Raw genomic sequence first — 23,347 nt, forward strand, 5'->3', positions numbered from 1 at the left:
CTCATCCAGGACTAGAGTTTTCATGATCAGTCTTTGATGAATTCTTAAAAGGATTAAATTAGATAAATTAGATCATATATACCAAACATCTGGTATTCTACCTGTGCCTAAAAGTACAAAAAAGAGAATATCCAAATGAGAAGACAGATCTTAAATTATCATTGAAAACAAAGCAAAAAGCCCTTTCCTGAGAGACTGTTCAAATCACTAGAAAATTCAAAAGTATTCTCTGATCAGACAGACTGACACATTTCAATTGCATCAGTACACACTGACAGCAGAAGATGCAAGGGCTGTGATCCAGCCATGTTTCCACCTAACCTTGGATCTCAGCAGCTACCTGAATGATTCTCAGAGGAAAGGCCCTAGGAATTGTGGAAATAATTTTGAAAAATCAGCTCTCATGCATTGCTGTATCATATTTGAATAAAGAGTGTTTATTTGACTTGGAGCCAGGACACTTGGGGTTGAGTCTTAACTTGGCCAAGAGTTTCATTTTGTGGGTTTCCATCAGTCTGGCCTTGGGAGGGCCAGATCATCCTACCAAGCCTCAGTTTCTTCATCTCTAAAATGGAAAGAGAATAAGGCGGGCCTACCTGCCTTTCAGGTGCTACTCTAAATTTGATGAGCTGAAGTCTGTGAAATGACTTCATGAGCCATAGACTGTAAATGTAGGGATGTTTATGTTTACTTTTTGTTATTGGCAGGATAATCCATACTAAATGTAGACCATCTGCATGCCCACCACCTGTGGGCACAGAGCAGTCATAACTCAAATGTACTGCTGCTATGGCGGAGGTGCTGGGGTGAGTCCAGAAGCACGCATGCCCAAGCAATTAATTCTGAGAGAGGTTGTGTCATGTCACCAGCCAAGAACTGGCCAATCTCCAGTGTTAGCGCAAGTGGCTGCAGTTTCTGAAGTTCGGTTGTAACCATCCACAGAGAACTCAACTGTTAGAGTCAAAGTTCAAAGCATACTTAGTGGTTCAGCCACAGAAGCTAAAGTTGGTGCCCACAAGTCCCCACACAAGAATCCACTCCACAGTATTCCCTGTCACCAGTGTGACTAAGGCAGACCCGCCAAGCTGCCTTCATGCCACTTACAGCCAGGAAATGATTATGCAATTACTTGTTACTGCCACCAGACAGACATTTGACTTTCAAGGTTAAGGCTGGTATATTATAAAACCTCCACATTTTGATGAAGCCTTTTAATTTCTTTATTCTGAACCATGAAGAAAAACAGAACTTCACAAAACTGGAAGCTAAAATGGAAGTAAGAGAACTCAACCAGTTAACCTCCTCCCTATCAGAGATGAAGACCTTGTGTGCTTTCAGCTGGGAAAAGGGGATAAGGCTCTACCAGCAGATGATAGGTTGGACACATCAGCCATTCTGGAGTTCACCCTCCCCCAGCTTAGGATTCAACACGGACCCTGGTGTCTAGTAAAGCACAGGGCATCGGGGTGCCTCAGTTGGTTAAACATCCGACTTCGGCTCAGGTCATGATCTCACAGCTCGTGAGTTTTGAGCCTTGTGTCGGGGCTCTGTGCTGACAGCTCAGAGCCTGGAGCCTGCTTCGGATTCTGTGTCTCCTTCTCTCTGCCTCTCTCCCCACTCATGCTTGGTCTGTCAAAAATAAACATTAAAAAATTAAAAATAAAGCACAGGATGAGACTTTTGTGTACATTCTCTTTCTTCACTGAGGCCTCTCAACATCTGAGTTACTATATTTGTGCAGGATTCTCACACAGAGTCGTGACACGGAGGCTTTTCTTTCCAGGAAGCAACTTTATTCATGCAGTCACTGCTCAGTTGGGATTTGTACCCAAAGAACTGAGCCCCGAATGCCACGTGGTGTAGTTTTTTGTATTGCTTTCTTTGTCTCCCATATATGGTAATATACAAACATGCAGTCTGATTAAGTGGTCTCATGTTACAAGGTCTTGAGGGATGTCATGTATGCACATAACCAGGTTGCCTTAAAGCATTTTTTTTTTCATTCCTTAGGGAGGGGACCCTACCACAGTTGCATTGTGCCTAGAAACTCTGGAACTGACAGAGCCAGAGTCTAGAATGCTTTAAATTTTGTGTAGGTCTTGTGTCGCTGTTTCCCCAATCCTGATTGATGGCATCTAACTAGAGACAGATTTCCTTTTTGATCTTCTTTCTAGGATTTGTCCATTAGTTACAATAAGGTACCTTCCAAAGTCCGCCAGAGGTGAGTACATAACATTTCTCATCAGAGTCCACCCAATCCCAGAAAACTAGTTTCAGTGAGAAATGAAGTGACTAATGGACTGACTCTAAATGATTATGAGCTGGGTGAAAATTCCATTTTCCTAGTGAAAATAATGTGGAGCTATTAAACTCAACTTCTGAGATTGTTTGTGGGTTTGCATATTAATCTTCCTGAACACACACCTTTTATTCCATCTATAATTTGAATAAGCTCAAAATTAAACCATGCCTATGAAACAAAGCATTAGCTCCAATATTCAAAATAAAAGCTGAGTACTTTACAGTTCATAAAGGGAAGGAGACTTCTTGAGTACTCACCATGTGCCAGGCTCTTTGCTGGCATCCTTTTCACATGTTATGGTTTATCCTTCATATGTATTCCTTTATTATAGACAATTGATTTCAGAAGAGTCAATGGCAGAGCTGGGGTTTGAACCCAGATCTGATGGATGCTAAAACTCCTACTCTTCCTAGGATATCAAATGGCTGAATTTCCTTCCTGGAGAGAATAATTTAGAATCTGCAGAGTTATGCTCCCTAATCCAATAAATGAGCCTGAATTATGTTAAAGGAATTCAAAGATTAGTATGGCAACTACCCAAATCTGCCAGCAAATCTGCCTGATGACAACAGTGATGATAATGATGACAAAAATGGTCCAGGACAGGTCAGGCATTCTTTCACTTTATAGATATAACCTCAGTTGAGTCTCACAACCATCCTGTGAAACAGGTGCCATCGTTATACTGATTGGCTGAGGCCCTGTGTGGCCGGGATGGGATGTGCACCCATATGCAGTCTGATGTGTGGGGCCAAGCTCCTACTGCTCTTCTATACTGCTGTCAAATAGAGCAAGCACCAAGAGACTAATTCTAATTATCCACATATTTAACTCAACTACTTGATGGAAGACAAAATACAGGAATGTTATAAAGCATATGTTCCCATGTCAACGAATAAACAATGGGGGAATGAATTCTCAATGGTGGTGAGGATGGTGACAATTTGATGGAAGGTCTAAGAGACACGAAATGTTAATATGTCGAAGAGAAAAACCAGACACCAAAGACTCTGAGTAAAGAGCATGAGAGCTGGATAACGCACTATACTACAAGGAAAGCGGGGGATTTTGTATTTCTGAGCACAGTTGTGCTGGTGATGTCAGGCACATACTATTACTGTGTACTCCTGGAACAAGCCTTTCCTGGCCCTTAGAACAGGCTCCCACCCTCTCCTGAGCCAGCCTGCCCCCACCACTGAGGACAATCCTCAGGCCTGCTCTGCCAAAGGAAACTTGCCTCCGTGCCTTTCTGGTTTAGCAGTTTGCTATTTTCTGTGCAAAATTTGAATCAAGACAGAAAAAAAAACAAAAGTCAATCTCTGACATAGTCTCTCTAGGGAATATGTGTTGGAGGTTTTCTTTTACAAGGCAAAAACAGGCAAATGTTTCTAAGAGTAGTAGTGGCTATTCAGGCTCTGAGGCCGTACTGCCTATGTTGGAACCTCAGTTCTGACACTTACCAGCTGTATGATCTGGATCAAGTTGCCACCTCTCATGATGCCTCAGTTTCTTCATATGAAAAATGGAGATAATATGGGGTTCCACCTTCTGGAGTTGTTGTTAGTCCACACAAAGCATTTAGAAGTGTGGCACATAGTGAACACAGCAGTAGATATTATTTGCCACTACTTGAGTATATCTTGTAGGTTCATAACTTTCAGATTTCATAAATCTGATCAAAATTAGGGCTTACATTCCCTTGTTGATTATGAGGTAGATGTTGACTTATGGAATTGTTCAATAGACTCTTCAACTCTCAAGAAATCAATGTAATGCAAGTAGTAACTATTTTATTGACATATTTACAAAATATTACAAACTGAAATACCATTCTAATTCACCATATTACACAATGGCTGCATACAGGCAAGACAAAGCATATGGAAGAAACGTTTACTTCTGTCTTTGGTATTAGAAATCTACACAAATCCACAGCATTTAAAATTTCCAATACAAAGTATTAAACACAGACAAAGATGTAATTGGCAATGTCATGAAAAGGGGCTCTAATGTCCTCTGCTAGGAAACCCCCAGGTCTATGAAATGCAACAGGAAAACCAAACACCATTTGTAAGGGAGGGAGTCTCTTGGCTAAAATAACAATAAAAGAAACAATATAGGCTACAGTACTATACATAGGAGTATTTCAATTTGTGTGAAGTGACTTTCTCCGTAACAACATTTGGCTGACAGTAACAGACAAAACATTCCCAAGACACAGGATCGCAGGTAAGACTTCATAGGAAAGAATCCATTCTGAGAGTACACCTTGAGGGTATAACTTTACTGTACAGAACATTTTATAAAATTCATTTTTGTGATCATTTACACATATACAAAAACTTAACTGGTTTTAGCAAATAATTTTTCTAAAACACAATCACAGTTTACATAATTCTGAGGTAAAGGTCCTGAATCTATCTTGAGAAGTCCTAGCTCACGAGGGTCTCTGAAGGGGGATATGTCCTACTGAACATTAAGTTATGACATTAAAGTGGGTTGGGAAGAGGGCAGGTCACACCTACCTACCTCATTTCAGAGATGATCCAGAATTTGAGAACTGAATGTCCCTAGTTTGGCTCTATTAAATTAATGCTTCTCATGTTTTGTTTGGTTGTCTTCAAACATGAAACACTCTGAATCTTGTCAGAACAAGACTTCTGCTACGGAGAAAATATTTCATCAGCAAAGGGCCAAGTTAGTGTCTTAACCTGACTGTCTTGACTAAGGACTCTGTATGTCCCAGGAAGAACATATTTAACCTCCTCACATAAAAAGTAAAGGCTTGGTCAAATGCACTGCAAAACAGATCTTCCCACCAGTTAATGGACACCCCCAAGGGGCCTGCAGGTGGGAAGATCCTAGTAAAAGGCTGGGAGCCCACAGTGAATAAGACTAGAAAAGTCTTAGTGACCCTCCTGTCCCAGAAATGCATATAGGACCCAGCTGGGCTTCCCTTTCAAAATCCTCACCAAAGTTGTCTGTGCTACTGTAAATACTCCAGGAAAATGTGAGATTCAACAAATATGTCCTTTTTTATGGGGGGGGGGAGCTTATGTTAATAGATGTTGCTTCCATAAAATGACTTACAATCAGTTATAGCCCTTGATCTGTTTCTGTAAACAATGCCACCTTTCCCAGGTTACTTGAAATTACCCAGAACATACCCAGCCAAGATTATTTCATAGAGTGAATTACACATTTCCAAAATAACTCTATGAAATCATGAAGGCTGTGAAAATTTAACATGAAGACACTCTTTTATGTACTTTTTTTTTATATGAAGAAGTTTGCAAATATAATCAGAACATCAAATGAATAATTAAAACCCCTCTGGGATATATCACTTATGAAGCAAACCTGAGCATTTGCCTCCTCTGTTTTATCATGAGTAACATCTGGGGGTAAAAGTGTCTGCCAGGTGATGAGTCACCTTGTGAGGCAATTTAAGACAAGGAGTGCTGGATCTTTCCCGGAAGCTGCCCAAAAAGCGAGACTCTGATTTTTCCTCATGCTGGGAAAAGCAAAATTAAACTTCTGCTTCTTTGTACCATCAAAGATTCTGGTGAATGGCACGTGAGAAGAAAGTAAATGTGTGTCCACCATTTACTGATAGCTGGCGTTCATGGTGCCTGACCACACATGGTAAAAAGAAATACAAACCGATGTGTTTGCAGGGCTCTTTTGGGGAAAAAAAAAAAGCTTTTGGCTGTGCCCTAGTCCCCGACAATGACAGACTGGCAGGCTGTTTCTTGCACAGCTCTAGGCAAGCCATTAATCTGTCAGTACCAGCATCTTTAGAAATCCCAGCATTAAGACTTAGGAGGGGAAAAGGAGGGAGAATGTTGAATAGCCAGAAATGTGGCTTTTTAAACACTTCAGTTAATTCACAATGCTGTGCAGGCTTCTGTTTATCCCTTCTCTGAAAGTTCTGGTGCAGGGTGTAACACTGCAGTGGAATTTATTCATCCTCTTCCACATACGTGGATGGAAACCAGCCCACCTAAAAAAGAAAAGCAACCAACATAGCGACATGACTTCACATCTGGCATTTCAAAGGGCTCTACAAATACAGCATTTAGTTTTTATAACACCCCGATTAAACTGGGGTTTTATGGCCACTGTAGGTAAAGGAGATTGATTTAACTGCCCTAGAAGCCCGACAGAATGAGTGATGGAGACAGAGGAATAAAAGAAGCCTAAAGAGTGTTCTAATGTGCTAGCACACAGACAAATATGTAAATTAAGTGTACTAAGGGGCTCTACTATTTAACGCTTCCTATTTCTGCTATAGAACAGGATACAAAGGGTACTATGTCCCCATTCTTTCCAATTTAGATCAGCAGCTCTTATAAATATTCTATGTTCCACATAAAATTTATGCTCTGAGGCTTATGGACTAAAAAGAATGGAAATGTTCCTCAATCCTTTTCCAAATAGGAAGCCATCAAACCTGCCTAGGTGAACTTTATTTATGCCACAATCATATTCATTCAACATCTTTTTCTTGAGTGTCTATTTTCAGTGAGGAACACCACCACTCTCCAGAGTCTTGGCTCTGTGGGGTGAAGGCTTCTCCCCAGCCCCACGGTGGGTGCCCATGACAGCCCGGTCCCCTTCCTTCACCCGCACAAGCACATCGAGAGGGACAGCTCACCCTGCCATTTACTTCTCCTCTCCACCAGCCATTTGCACTCATCTTCGTGTAAATCTTCACCACGTCTCCTTTCAGCAAGGACAATTCTCGCATGTCTCTGGCACAGAAGTCATACCGAGCAACGGCGATGCCCAGCACTTTCGGACTTAGCACTGGAAAGAAATGATGGTGAGTCAGCAGTGATCTGTGGTCCCACGACCACCAGAACCTAATCAGATGAATGTTATAGATGCAATCCAAATGCACAGCCATGATTTCACTACAGACTAGTGATAATGATGGAGAACCTTGAAAGCAGCAGAGTTGCTGTTTCAATTCAGTCTGGTGTGGTCAAGTTCATTTCAGGCAGTTTAAAGAACCACTGTTCTGTTTCATTCTTCATCAGAACCCCAAAACAGGGACTAGCTTTTGTTAAAAAAAAGAAAAGAACCTAAAATTACCAGCATGCATTCCCTACGGATGGCACAATGATCTATTTCTAACTAGAACCTCTAAGGTCAAAGGTTTACATTTTTATCTCATAATCTCTCCAACTAAGACTTAAAACAACCAAATGCTTTGCTTTGAAATTCTCCTATTGAATCCATGTCATTGTCATTACTTCTAGTTAAAAGGCTCTTCCTTCCCCAACCAGCCCTTTTTGGTTAAAACTTCTTGGGGACAAACTCAATTGTTGCTTCATATAGAGTTTCACTATGTGAAGAAGCTTCAGTCAAGTTTCACAGAAAGAATGCATAAACACCATCAATTTATCCTCTTTCTTTCAAACAAATACTGTAGGTACAGAAAACCTTTACTGAAGGAATGAAGTGCTAACTTACTCCTTGTCCTAACCCACCCTTCCCCGAAAGAAAAACTCTATTCAAGCTGTACATTTTTTCTTCTCTAGTGTTTTATAACACATTTCATATTAACTTCTCTACCTGTTGCTCCTTGGGGTTATAAAGTGTTTTCAATTATATGTGCAGTGATTCTGAGAATCACTCACCTGGGAACGGTAGGACTTTATAAACCTTAAATGGGAGAGGAACACAAGTGTAAGAAAAACAAATGGGAAATGCCATCCATCTGTATTTTTAACAGTTCCTGGTGCCCAGGCAGCTGCGGTTATGACCTGCATTACCCTGGAAGAGCTTGCCCACATGGAGACAGGGATCTCTAGCCTATTATTCAGGGCTCTGCAATGACAGGGTTTTTTTTTAGTCTCCAGGTGTCCATCATAAGATAAACGAATAGCAATGCTGTAGATTTCAGAACTGTAAAGGGAGTAAAAATGGGTCATTTTATTTTACTGTTCAGACACAAACCACTTTAATAGTTTTCTTACTGAAAACCATCCCATTACCGGGGCGCTACTCTTAGAGTTGGCGCACATAAAGACACCCCTGTGACGGAAAAACCAATCATCACCTTAACTGTGTGACCTTGCACAGGTCTTTTAACCCTTGAGGCCACACTTTTCTCACCTATAAAATGAAAACTCTATGCTAGATGACATCCAAGGTCTTTCTAGTACTAAATGTTATGATTCCATTGGGACTTACAGGTTAATTTTTAAAAATCTGTAGGAAAACATACTTGACCTAGCCATAATGTACTCCCCTACATGTCACATCAACAGCCATTAAATTCTCAGACTAATGACTGAAATCAAGACCAGAATGCCCACACACAAACTGATGGGCACAGTCATCCTTCCAAGCAACATGAAATATGTTTTACTTTTATATTTGGAGACAAAGTTGGGATTGGGTTCTATTTATTTTCTTAATGGGAATAAGTAAGCATTGGCTTTTCTCAGCTAAAATTTCTGATCCTCAAGAAAACTAATGATTTTATAGAGTGCTTCATCTCCCGCTTTATACTTTCAGCCCTCAACCCTTTCCAACCTCTCCCCAAAAGACAAAACAAAAAATGTCTAACAGAAATACATAACACGAGCACACACACAAAACCAGGAGAGTGAAATGTCATGACAGACGGTGACTATGACAGAGAAGAGGAAACTGCATGGTGGGAATGGGACTCCAGGGACTATTTGTGAGAAGATGCATCTACATGAGAAGCTACACATAGAAGTCAAAGTATTTTATTTGCAAACAGAAGCAAGTTGAAAAGACATATAAAAGCAGTAAAGCAGTACCTGACCAGAAAGGAGTAGAAGAAGGGGGAACAAAGCTGTAGTCTGGAGGAGTTACAAAAGAAAACCCACAGAACAAAGAAGGGGCTTAGAGAAAGAAAGAAAAAGAGAGAAGCAAAAGAGCATTTAGGTAATGGCAAAAAATCTCAACACGGCTATTTCGTTGTCTATAATCCTAAGAAAATGGTCACATCAAATTTGGAGTATTAAGCTTCACTTTCACCCACTTCTCTCCTATCACCATTTCTAAATGAAGGACAAGCCAGATTTTTACATTTTGATTGACACTAGTTCTGAAATTTAGAGCTATCCCTTTAGCGGTGAACACAGCATACCCACTCTACCATGGTGCCATCTTTGAACCCCTCCCATCCGAGGATGGCCTTCTTTTGATGTGATACACAATTCCCACTTTGCTACGCCAGTGGAAAAGAGGAGAGTGTAAATTCTTAATGTAAAATATGCTTCACATCAAAACTGATATAAGCAAGTAAGAGCCTATAGAGTAGAGTCAAGGAAACATGCAGAGCCCATAGGAAAGTCAAGGAAACACTCATACAATTTGTTAGAAACCATCCCCAACCCCTAACCAAGCATGCACATGCTAATTTATTACCACAAATAAAATGTAAATCGCTTCAAATCTTACCATACCTGGACAAGTAAATACATCCGGAAATTTTGGGAATGTATGGAAAAGTTCTATGCAAAAACTCTACCCTCAGAAGCTTTTTAGTTTACTTTTAATAATAAAAGCTAATAATCATCAAATGGTTCTGAAGTGTTAAATGTCCTGCTCAATGTTTTATATTCAATATTTAATTTAGCCATCACAACAATTCAAAGAGGAAGGTACTAATATGACTTTCCTTTGATATTTTTAGAACAACCTAGATTCAAACCTAGGCAATATGACTTTGGGGTCCAGGCTCATAACTGCTGCATTGCTCTGCATCTAGCACTCTGCTTTAGGTACCTCCATAAGCAGTTATAAAACTCTACCTGTCAATATCATGGTGCCATTGCAAAGGAAAAGAAAGGCATGGTTATAAATTTTCTTCCAATATTTATTCTCCCCCTTCATCCCTGCAATAGGTTATCTGGCCAGGCCAAGTTTGCCCAAAAGGAAGACTTCATTTCTCTGTCTTTATGCAGGTCTATGCAACTATATGACTAAGTTCTTGCCACTACGATATAATAAGCAAGGGTGTTGGAAGGTGGCCTGTGGTACCTTCCCTGGCAGGGCAGCTGGCACATGCATTCACCTTTCTTTTTGGTTGTTCATTCTACCCTGCTGTATGGAATTTACAAGCTACCATCTGGGTCCGTGAGAAGAAAGGCCTCGCTTTAAGGACAGTAGCTCATGAGCTTCAGGGAAGCTGGAGTTCTGAAGATTTTATGGAAGAGGTGACCTGCCCTTTCCCCCAGCCTTGGTCTGGCCACTTCCAGGTTTTTATGAGAATGAGAAATAAATGTCTATCCTGTTTAAGCCAATGTTTTCTCGGATTTCTGTTACTTGTACCTGGACCTAATCTAAACTGTAACAAAAGTTTCTATAACCGAGGAGGAGGTGAAAGTGGGCTAAACAAACTGCAATGCGTCCATATGACCTTGCAATACAGATTGTCTCTTTCAGACCATTGACTGATTTGATAGCCACAGAATTCTCCCAAAGTTAATACTCTTGTCAGGAAGGGCTTCTTTGATACCTGGGAACAGTCGTAACTCATTAAGGGGATCCTCAGATCCTATTTAAGTAGACTGGCCGTGGGAATTGGAGGAGATTCAGTTGCTCTTGCAACCATGGACTATGGATCCCTCATATAAGACACTTTCCTCATGAATGTCCTTACATATTTACTTTTAACCTACCCTGAAGTATATCCTTGTTGATAATCAAGGCTCTCTTCTAATCCATTACATCTCCCACATTACATTATTTTTGTTTTAAAACTCAGTGATACACGCCATTACAACTAATTTTACAATATGCTCAATTCATTTATTGCCATGCAACATAACTGGTTTAATTTCCTTGAGATGTTATACACACTATTAGAGACAAGAGGGGATGCCATCTCTAATGAGAAAAATGGCTCACATCTAACTGTTATCTTGACAATCTGCAAGATTCCTATCCCATGTTTGTGAGAACTTAAATTAGAACCCCCATTCTACACATTCCTTCTGGCAGGTACTAGAATTTTCTCCTTGGACTGCTTTCTAAGTGTCCATCCTTCACTATCTCTCTGGGACTATTTATCCATAAAGTAATAAGAGAAGACTGCATTTCTCCAAAATTTCTAATGAAGATAATTTAAGTCAGCAGTCTGAACTATAACAAGAGATAAGTTAGCTCTAGAAGGAAGATATAAGAAATCAATGAAAACACAATTAAATGAAATTTAAATAATCTCAATAGGTAGATACATTAGATCAGATAACCTGTCTCTAATTTAAAAATATCTAACATTCCTGAAGTGATATGGATAATGACTCACTATGCAGAGTGAACTTGAATCTGTTTCAGATACACAGTATCAGTGTGCTACCTTCTCTCTTATCTAACCCTCAAAGCCTTATAAGCACTGGCACTCATGTCAAATAGCTACAGTTGGAATCTTCCTCAATCTTATCTAAAATATTATAATCTTAGCTGAATGGTAGCTATTCCCCCAGGGTTAGGCCTTGGCTCCTCTACTGGCTTCAAGGGGAACTAACTTTTTTCCCCAGTGAAGGGAACAAACAGATTTTAAGATATGCCTTGGCTCCTCATCTGAATTCCAGTCTGTGATTTCAGATATTTTCATGACACTGCCATGAAGGACAACCACTATCTCCGATGCAACCTGCCTGAAACCAAAGTCATGATCCCCCTCCCCATAACCTAGCTCAACCCTCCACATTTTTTTTCATTGACCCTTGTGTTCTTTGCAAACTACCCTTGCAAAGTCAGTATGCTTTTTGCCTCTTCCTGTTCACTCTCTTCTTCCTCCGAAATATGAAGTTATTCCTTCACCAAATTCTCAGCTCCATCATTCCAACCCAGGTACTTACGCCATTTCTAAACTAAGACAACTGCCTCCCAGTTGGTCTTTTTGCTTTCAACATTTTTTCCATTCTATATGAAATACTGCCTCTCAGCTACTCACAATAGACAAAGATTCATCATTCCTTTTCCCAGATTAGGAAATCCAAACTCTTGCCCTGAATTCCATGGCTACTTATAGTCTGGCTGTTTCCTGTCTTTCTAACCAAATATTCCATCATTTTCTCATATAAATTCTTTACCCCTAGACCAGCTGGTGGGCATGCACACCAAGGCCCTCAGTATTGGTTTCTTTCTCGAATGTTTCTCCTCCATCTTGCCTCTGCTAACCTTAACCTCCTTGTCTCCAAGGCTCTGCTCAGGCCCTTTCCAGGAGTCTTCCATGACCAATCCCAACACTTGTCCTCTTCCCTATTCTTTCTAGTCATCTCTAGGCACTTACATCGTGGCACTCCCTGGCTCTACCGTTTAATTATTGCATGTACTCCTGTGTTCTATCTCCAAAAAGTTGTTGATTCTGGAGAGCAGAGGCTAACTCTTACACTGCTTCTGCTTCTCCACAGGATCGGGCCCAGTGCTAAGCACTGAAGCTGCTGAATGGACAAGTGTCTCAGCAGGATATTTAATTTTGCAAGCTCCTTATGTCTCCTCCTCCTATTCATTTAGCTCATCTTCTGCACACTTAACTGCTCAAAAAGACCTCCAACAAAAGCCAGCACAACACAAAGAAAAGAATGTGAAATATTTTCAGGTTTTATTCCCCAGGATCTCTGAGAACCATAATCTATTGATGATATTCTTACAATAACTAATTTTTTCTGAGATGCTGAACAGCTAATTAAATACTGTACATCTCTTGGCATTAAGCATACTGTATGCCTGAGGAATCCTCTTAGGGGTAAAAGGTTAATAAGTTTCTCCTACCACCCAGTGTATAGCTTTCAGCCAAATATTTTAAAAATTGGTAGGGATGCTTTCTAGTTTTCTATACATCGTAGCATGACTTACTGTTGCCATTCTTCCTATACATTAATTTTCACTGCCTTTGGGTCCTTAATTCTCAAAAGCTGCCAAAATAGCATCTGAATGTCTTGCGTCTACAGAGACAAGAGTATAAAACAACATGTTTCCCTTGGAAAGTATGGGTTTAAATATAGATGTAAATGATGTCAGAATAAAGTATCTGATATAAAATTTTTTTTGCAGAATGGCTTAACCTGCAAAACATATTTACATCCTTACCGAGAACATATCCACCTATTTCAAAACACATATAGAAATACATGTTTTCTTCATCAAACTCCTTCTCTCATACCAAGATGCCGCTAATTGAAGAATTATTGGCAGGTGCATATCCTGGAATGGGAACTAGAAAGAGCCGAGTAACAGTGTATTCAAATGACGATGTTGGGGGAATGATTATCTCCCATTCCTTTCACTTCCTGGGCTCATACTCACTTCACCACCTAGTATTATAGATAGCCTATCTGCTAGTACATCACATCATTTTGGGAAGCTTCTTGAGAGAAACAACTCTTTTTATTCATATCTGTATCCTCTGAGACAATGTTAAGTCTATGTTGAGACCATTATCATTGAGTAGTCATTTGCAAACTGCAGGCTTTAATTAAGGACCTAACTTCCCTCCTTTCTCAAACACTTTGAGCTCCTTATTAGCACAAACAAAGGAGAAGTTTACTCAGAGAGACCAACACATTCAGGCTGGTCTCTCTGGCTATTTTTCACACGATACCTGGTGCTCAGTTGGGCTAACATTGATGGGGCATTATGAAGTGAATGGCTCATACTTTAGTGACTTAATATTCCTCATTAGGAACTACTAAGGATGCAGTCAAATATTATTTATCAACTTTTCCAAGTTAAACAAAACCTAAAGTACAAACATTCTCTAACTGAAACAGAAGTTACCTGTTAATAAACTGGGAATAGAAGCTATAAATCATGAGTGAATATTATTCAGTTCTGAGACTTGACTGACAAGACAGAACCACCGAACACAGAAGTGTATCAGTTAAGAAAAGAAGAACAGAGAGTTTAGTGTAGAATAAAAAGTGCTAGAGAATTGATATTTGATGCCTATACTTTTGTGGCAAGGCTAGTGAAACGTTGCTTTGAAGTTTTAGCTCTTCTTGATGAGGCCATTCATGTTCATGAGCAAATGAAAATCTACTCAACTTTCAATAATATTTGAAATGTATACCCTGTGGAGGCCAAGCTCAGTCAACACTCTTTCTTAAGATACTGGTTATCAAATCACAAAGTATTTTTGAACTACCACTTAATCATGTATTACATGTATAACTGAATATGAGCCTAAGCATTTGCTAATTATTTTCTGAGACACACATTGCCTAACACTCAGCTTTAAGTTGTAACAACCACAAGTGTTCACATTCACTTATGTAAAAAGAAGCTGTAAGTAAAGAGATCAGCAATGGTGCTACCATCAATAGAGTGATCTCTGGGAGTTTGCTGCGCAGCAGTGGCCTGGAGGAGAACCATGTTCCTATGTGGGACACTGTGACGAGCGATCCAGTAGATTCTTTTTACCAAGGCTGTCTACAGATGGCCTAGCAGCAGAGAACATGCTGAGAATTTAATGAATGTTTAATTTAAATTTGTGGTCCTTAACCTGGTTTTATTTTAGAATTTAGCCATGCCTTAGACATAGTGTCAAAGACTTGCTCCCCTGCCAATGTTTATACATTGTTTGTATAAACAATTGTTTATACAATGTTTGTACAGTAAACATGTACATCTTATATATTGTCACTGAAAAAAAACTAAATAATTTAGATTGGTTTCATTTCATTGAATGCTGACATCTGACATCTGGCAAATAGACCAATCTCCCTTAACCTGAAATCCAAAATTATAACAAGGAAAACTTAGGTCTAGAAATCCTGGGAAAAAAAAAATAAGAAGTCTGTACTCAACACTGCACAGTGTAAGCATAGAAAGCCAGTATCAAGAAAAAGATGAGTATAAGGCCTTTCCTGTTGTTACAGAAAATTAGACCATTTGACATTTCTAGGAATTTCAGATTATTTATAGACATCTAGTTTATCAAGACATGAACTTAACTCTAACTCCTTACTCTTTAAAAATAATTCGTAGAGGGGCACATGGGTGGCTCAGTTGGTTAAGTGTCTGACTTCGGCTCAGGTCATGATCTCGTGGTTCATGAGTTCGAGCCCTGCACTGGGCTCTGTGCTGGCAGCTCAGAGCCTGGAGCCTGCTTCAGATTGCATGTCTCCCTCTCTCTCTCTGCCCTTCCCCAACTCGTGCTCTCTCTCTCTCTCTTAAAAATAATCATTAAAAAATTAAAAAAAAAATTGGTAGACGTTTATTAAGCAACTACTGATGAGTATTGTGCTAAGGTGCTACTGGAGATACAACAATAAGAACATCTGACTTCAAAAGAGCTTACAGATTGGTGAAAAGACAGACACATACAGAAATGATACAGAGATAGGGAAACCATTCATTTTGGATTAAGAATGCTAGGACTACACTTTAGGCTTCATCTGAGCCTCTCCTTAAAAACAAAAACAAAAACAAAAAAACAAAAAAAACCTCCAGTCTTCCACTTGCTCAGGTCAAAAGCTTAGTTATCCTTGTGTCTTCTCTTGCTATTCAATTTCACATCCAGTGCAAATATCCTGTTGGATCACCTTCAAAATGTATCACCTATGCGGCTACACGTTGGTTCAAGTTGCTACCATCTCTTAGCTGAGGAGCCGCATGAGCCTCCTCACTGGTCTAGGGAGGCTTCTACCTTTTCCCGCACGTCTCCATGGTCTTTTGTCAACACAGAAGCCAAAATAATCCTATTAATACTTAAGGTTCAAATCATGTCTCTCCTTTGCTTAGATCCACCAGCAGCCTCTCATTTCCTCCAGGCTAAAAGCTAAAGTCCTAAAAAGCAGCACATGGTCTGGCTTCCCTTACCTGTCCTTCTGCTCTGGCCACATTGCACATGTCCTGTCATATATGCTTTCTTTGCATTGGCTATTCCCTCTCACTTTTGTCTTTACTCAAGTGTTACCTTCACAATGAGGATTACTTTGATGCCCCATAAAAGAGTCATGGACATACATCACTAGTGCTTTGTGGCACAGAGAGAAAACAGGCTTTATTGGCCAGGGGGGATGACATGTAGGCAGAGAAGTAGGTAGAGTGCACCTCAAATTCCCGTTGTCCTATTGCTTAGGTTGGGCACGGATAGTCTGCACACACCATGGTCAAAGCTTCCAGCAGCCTGCTCTACAGACTGATAGGGTATTTATGCAACCTTATAATAACAGAAATTCCCTGTTATGGACTGAATGTTTGTGCTCCCCCTTTCTCCAAACTCATATGCTGGTATTAGGAAGTGTGGCTTTTGGGAGGTGCTTAGGTCATGAGGATAGAACCCTAATGAATGAGATTAATGCTTTTATTAAAGAGATCCCACAGAGTTCCCTCGCCCCCTTCCACCATGTGAAGATATGTGGTGTCTTCTATGAACCAGGAAACAGGCTCTCAGCAGATACTGAATCTGCTGGCACCTTGATCTTGGACTTCCCAGATTCCAGAGCTGTGAGCAATACATTTCTGTTGCTCATCAGCCATTCGGTCTATGTTATTTTGTTATAGCAGACTGAACAGACTAAGACACTGGTCATGTGAATGGCCTCGTTAGGGGAGCTTCTGGAGCAAGTGGCTGGTGTCAACCTCTTCTAATGTTGAGAAAACTCAGAACTGTTGAGCCAGCTTTCTGCTAAGCTACCAAAAGGAGGAAAAATGAGCCCCTTCTTATCTTCCTCATCTTCCTCCCATTCCCCAGTTAAAATAGTAAACCATCTCTAGCACTCCTGAGTACCATCGCCCTGTATATTATTTTTCCAGGGCACTGACCAACTTCTAATGTACTATATAATTTATTTTTACCTATTATCTGCCTTCCCCACTAGTGTGTAAGTTCCACAAAGGCAGAGACGTTTGTTTTTTTCACTCCTGTGTATCCCCAGCAATTTGAACAAGGCCCTCCCTGCAGTAAGCTCCCAATAAAGATCTGTTGAATGAATGAATGTGGGGATCTATGGCGGGGGTTACTGGTGAGAAGAGATGAGGAAAGTTCTTGGATTCATCCAAATAGAAGTGTATCCTACAAGAAGGAAGGAGAAAGGGAAGAGGGAAATTAACAGAGAAGACTGAACTTTAAATAGAAAGGCAGCCTTGAATAGAGAAAAATCTGAACCAGCAAGTCAGTTAATATAGGAGGTTTTATGCTCAATTTTGACAAATTTGAGTGAATCCATAGCAGGCTGGCCAGGATGGTAACAGATTTGGCCACCAACAACTGAGAGTTCAAGCAAAGCCTGAGGATGATCTCTCAGGAATGTCATAAAAGGTACTTGTTTGGGGGTGCCTGGGAGCTCAGTCAGTTGAGCATCTGAGTTCGGCTCAGGTCATGATCCTGCGGTTCTGTGAGTTTGAGCCCCGCATCAGGCTCTGTGCTGACAGCTCAGAGCCTGGAACCTGCTTTGGATTCCGTGTCTCTCTCTCTCTCTCTCTGACCCTCCCCAGCTTGCTCTCTCTCGCTCTCTCTCAAAAGTAAATAAACATTGGGGCGCCTGGGTGGCGCAGTCGGTTAAGCGTCCGACTTCAGCCAGGTCACGATCTCGCGGTCCGGGAGTTCGAGCCCCGCGTCAGGCTCTGGGCTGATGGCTCAGAGCCTGGAGCCTGCTTCCGATTCTGTGTCTCCCTCTCTCTCTGCCCCTCTCCCGTTCATGCTCTGTCTCTCTCTGTCCCAAAAATAAATAAACGTTGAAAAAAAATCAAAAAAAAAAAAAGTAAATAAACATTAAAAAAATTTTTTTTAAAAAGTACTTGTTTGAAAAAACCTTAACCAGGGCCAATATGGCTGTTAAGTCTAAGGAGCCTAGATACCAAGTACCCCTCTGCACCCCCATCTATCGTTCAGACATTAGGCTAAATTTTATGTCACACTTAAGGGGTATGTGTGATACAGTACGTGGTACAAATAGATGCTCATACATATTGAACGCAGAAAGGAATGAATGAAAGGAAAACCTAGTCACTTCCGTACTTAATTTCTCACGCTATTGGGAAAGAAGAGAGTTACAGAATTAAGACCTGCTACCTTATGCAGATTTGGAATGGGATCGGTGGGGTATCAAGAAAAGAGAGCTCTCAGCATTGTACCTCAAAGCTGGGAGCCTCATCCAAATTTTAGGAAGGAAAAGAAAGAATTCTTCTCAATTTAGATAAGCTGATGCTTGTTTTTCAGGAAAAGGAGATGAGAAAGACTACAGCCTTTGATCAGAGCTGCCATGGGAGGGTACTCTAGTCAGGGGACAGCACGTACATTGAGACTAGTTTTTAATTTAGAATATAAGGTCTATGGGGAGGGACAGTATAAAAGATGAAAAATATTAAAACATAAGGACTACTTTTTGAGCTTTTAAACATTAAACAAGATGGCTTTCAATGAGATTATCTGAATCTGTAGAATTTCTATCTGCAAGCTATATTTCTGGAGGGACCCTGGGTCCTGGCTACTCATTTTTAAAGCTATCAGGTTTGGGATAAAAATGCCTTATAGTAGCTAGTAAAGCTCTCAAAGTAAGTAAATAAAAAAGAGAAGTCCAGCATGACCTGATAACGAAGATGTGCAACTATAGTTGATCAGTTTCCCAAGAACAGTAAATTCTGTGGACATCATAGACACGCTGAGGAAAAAGAATTTTAGAATGTCCGCCATTTGTTGTAGCTCCTTTAGCCCATAGAAGGGAGTGGATACTGGGAGAATGTAGCTGAAGCCCAGGGAATGGCAGTAAGAAATCCAAGTCCCAAGGAGAAGGGCTTTATAAATGCATTAAAACATGTCAAATGAGGCTAAGGTAGCATTTCACACTGGACAGCAGTATTGGAAGTGGTGGCAGGAGTAGCGGGCACAGGAAGAGCTAAAGCATACAGCACTACCCACGTGCCAGACATTGTTCTAGGTACTTGACATATACCAACTCTTTTAAGGCTCATCAAATGGGCTTTAAACACTATGAGCCAGTATTGCATGATGAAGTAAATTAGGGAAACTGTCCCTTTCCTGTGTCATACAAGCAGCACTTGTGGGGTATCTGTTTGACAAAGGAAGCCTCTCATGACACTTCTTTTGGAGCTATTGCTTCACAGAATCACTGGAGACATTAATCTAATGTATGTAATAGGTGTTTGAAAAACACCGTATTCTATTAATCACAAAATTATTAAATATCAGAATTATTAGGTTCTCATTGTGTATCAAATATTTTATATGAAGGAAGTTTCAGACATAAGTCTTGGAAACTCTCATTGGCTAGACGCGCGTTCTCTTAGGAAGACAGTGCATTTTACTGCAGGAATGTTACGATCCATTTAAAACACTTGATTGTATTAAGGTAATGGTTCCCTTCTAACCCCCATCTACTGACTGCCTGTCTACCCTAATAATATAAGTCCTCTTACCATGCTAACTTATAGACAACTGATAAATAATAAGCTATAAACAAACAAAATAAGGATGGAAAATTTTAAAATTTAAAATTTTAAAAAATTTAAAATTTTAAATTGATTAAATTTTAAAATGGAAATTTTAAATTGATACTATGCGATTGTAATGGGTTTGAATGGTTCCAAAAGACACGTCTACCTAGAACCTCTGAATATGATCTTATTTGTAAAATGGGTCTTTGTAGATATAAGCTAAGGATCTCCAGATGAGATCATCTCACATTCAAGTGGCCTCTAAATGCATTAGGGTGGGCTGTGAATGCAATGACAAGTATCTTTATAAGATACAAGAAAAGGGCAGGACACACAGAGGAGAAGGTAATGTGAAGACAAGGCAGAGATTGGAATCACGTCTCTATAAGCCACGGGATGCCAGAGATTCCCAGTGGTCACCTGGAAACTATAAAAAAAAAAAAATACATAGAATGGATTCTACTTCAGAGCGTTTAGTAGAAACCAATCCTGCCAACACTTTGGTTTAAAATTTCTGGTCTCCAGGACTGTGACAGAGTAAATTTCTGTTTTTCTAAGCCACCCAGTTTATAGTAATTTTTATGGCAGCCCAAGGAAACTATTATAATAGGATTAAAACAAACATTTACATTATCAGAATAAAATTGAATCAAACCCAAATGCCAAGTGATCAGGGAAAGGGAGGACAAAAGACGGAGCATAAGATAAGGAGATCAGAAAATAAGGGTAGGTGAAAATGGGTATGTTGAATTATAAGCACAAGAAGGTAAAAACTAAATTAAGTGGATGTTTGAGGAGTTTGTATGTAAGAGGTAATAAATATTGTCCACTGTTATACTGTGATTAAACTAATAAATGGTAACTAAGGCATTGTCAGGATGTTTCAGGAATTATCATAAATACAAAAGCTATATTATGCATACTGAGTTAAATATGAGTGATGCAAATTGTTTAAGTTTCTAACACAGTGTCTAAAATGAAGCTCATGCGCCTTGTCAGATGGTTAGTTGAATAATGGGGACACACGTGTGGAAGGAAAGAGACCACACCAGGGCAAAGCCACGCAGGCTCTGGCTCTGACTTTGTCCTGCAAGGTCATTTGTATGGTCCCAGTGACCAAAGATTTTGTTGACTTCTGAGGGACTGCTATAGTATTTGTCCCCAAAAGGAACATACTGATGTATATTTTATTTTCAAACTGACCTATTTACCCATGATTTTTCAAATATCAACTACACATAGTGCTTTAATACTTGCTATTGTCTCCCATGGACCTTATTTTCTGACTTCATTTATTTAGTCCTCTCTGAACACATGTTTCATGAAAGGCACTGTGCAAAGTGCAATTTGAGAATGAGGAGCAAAGAAGTCTGGTTCCTAAGGCTTGAGGGAACATAACACCAGAAGAAATCATTTAACCTATATAAAAATAATACTATATTCTATGTAAACTATGAAATGAAGGTGTTAATGATTCATAAAGCTCTATCTTCAACCCAGACCACTCCTTCTGGTGCCAATTCCCTACTGAACCATCGAGTATGTATAGGTAACTAAAACTTCATGCAAAACTAAATGTTTTACCTTTTTCTCTATTCCTCTTATGTCTCTTCTGTTTCCTGGTCAGTCAGTGGCTTCACCATTTGCCAGTCGTCCAAGGCAAGTACTTGTGTTTCATGCTTGTACTACTGCTACCTCAATTCTCTTATCCAATCAATTCAACCTCCAGAAGATACCCAAATCTGCCATAGTTCTGTTCCACTTTGAACTCCGTCCAAACGAGCTTCATTCCTCTCTTAGGTATCTGTAATAACTTCCCAACTCACTTCTGTTCTGTCCATGCTCCCTTCCAAGCCACTCTCATGGAGTAGATAGTGGTCTTTTAAAACAATGTAAACTAGTTCATATCATTTTTTTGTTTATAAAGCTCAATACATTCCCGTTGTAGATATCAGAATGCACCTGCTATGCTCCAAACATGTTGGCCTTCCAATTCCTTAAACATACTACATTATTTCCTGATTAAGGGCCTTCACACAAGCTACCTCTCTACTGTGGAGTTTTCCTACTCTCTGCTACCTCACACCCTTTACACAGATCCTTTACATTTCACCTAGATGTCACTTTTTCTAAATGTCCTTCCCGGACACTGCAGGTTGAGTAGGCCCTCTTATCATACACTTTCAACTGTGCTTCTGCCTCACAAGACTTGTCAAAATTTCTGATGATTTTGTGAAGTTGTTTTCTGCTTGTCCCTGTCCACCAAACTGTCCATCTTATTTACTATTGTAACTCCAGCATGTGGCACAGGGCCTGGCACATGGTAAGTGCTATGTAAATATTTATTCAATAAAAGAATAAACGAATAAGCAAATATAGTAAGGTCATATGTAAGGAATAGATGGTTTCAAATATGACCTACTTAGTATTCTACATACCCCCAAATCCGTGTCCCAAGCTCCCCTTGCACCTAGAGTGGGGGGGAAAAGCAGGATGCTGCTGCCATTTTCTCTCAATCTTGTTACAGCTAATGGGACGATCTCTCCATTTAAAAATTTTAATGCTGAAATTATTCATCCTTACAGTAGCAAGAATAACATGAAGAATTCCCATATACTTTTCATTCAAACTCCTCAAATGCTAACATTTTACCATGATTGTTTTATCAATCTCTATTATTCTTCCTGAACCATTTTAGAACACACTGAAGACATAATGCCCTTTACCTCTAAATACTTCAGTGTGTATTTTCTAAAGCCAAAGACATTTGCTTCTCATATATAATCCCGGTACAATTATCAGCAAAAACCTAACACTATTACTTAATCTAGAAACTTGAAAATTTGTTAACTGTCCTATGCATGTCCTTACAGCAAAAATAAATAAGTAAATAAAAATTATTTTTCAGGCACAGGATTTAATCCAATACATGCTGTGTGTACTCGTCTCTTCAGTCTCCTTACTTAAACTGAAACAACTCCTCATTCTTTGTCTTTTAGGACGTTAACAGTTTTGAAGCATACAGGGCAATTATTTTGTAGACTGTCCTTCAAACTGGGTTTGTCTGATGTTTCCAACATCACATTATGAGGTACAAGTGATCTACTTCTTCTAGATCAAGTAGATGTTAACATTGATCACTTGATTAAGGTGCCTCTATTTTTCCCTTTGTTACTAACAAGTTCTTGTGAGAAGATACTTTGAGATTATGTGAATATAGGAATAACCAATTTTTTTTTTAAATTAGCTAGCTCTTCTCTACGGTCCAACTAATTCTCCCTAAATAAGAACTTGGGGAAATGTTTAACATCTCCTTATGGGTCATGAAATAGCTAATCATGCAACTTCTCCTAGTGTAATGGTCTATCAACATTCTACCTTGCATTCTTCCCTCATGCATACAAAGAAAGAAACCTAGGATGCTATTTCTTAAAGCACATAATAAAATATCTAATCTCATTCATCATTCATCAGATGAGAAAGCTGAATTCCAGACAGGCTAAGTTTCTTGCCTAAGGTCAGACAGCTACTCAGTAGCAGACCTGAAAATAATTAAGTGCTCATTGTAGAGCATGAAAGGCAAAAGTCAGTTCAGTGCCCTTCAAATACATAAGCCTTACAGATATACTGGATGTGTTCTAAGCCAGA

General features: G+C 39.7%; 1 protein-coding gene and 1 long non-coding RNA gene across 2 annotated transcripts in view; one reads left to right on the forward strand and one right to left on the reverse strand.

Annotated features, from left to right (window-relative positions):
- Positions 1-23,347, forward strand: part of LOC128313947 (uncharacterized) — a 76,692-nt gene that overhangs the window by 33,201 nt on the left and 20,144 nt on the right. The window lies entirely within an intron of this gene.
- The window catches only part of VAV3 (vav guanine nucleotide exchange factor 3), a 350,186-nt gene continuing 330,914 nt past the window's right edge, over positions 4,076-23,347 (reverse strand). The window contains exons 26-27 of the mRNA XM_027058453.2: positions 6,960-7,111; positions 4,076-6,305 (exon numbers count right to left, since the gene is read on the reverse strand). Coding sequence (XP_026914254.1) covers positions 6,264-6,305; positions 6,960-7,111 — 194 coding nt within the window. The 3' untranslated portion in view covers positions 4,076-6,263. The remainder of the gene's footprint in view (positions 6,306-6,959; positions 7,112-23,347) is intronic.

The sequence above is a fragment of the Acinonyx jubatus genome, chromosome C1 (assembly GCF_027475565.1).
Source record: "Acinonyx jubatus isolate Ajub_Pintada_27869175 chromosome C1, VMU_Ajub_asm_v1.0, whole genome shotgun sequence".
In the NCBI taxonomy this organism is placed as follows: domain Eukaryota; kingdom Metazoa; phylum Chordata; class Mammalia; order Carnivora; family Felidae; genus Acinonyx; species Acinonyx jubatus.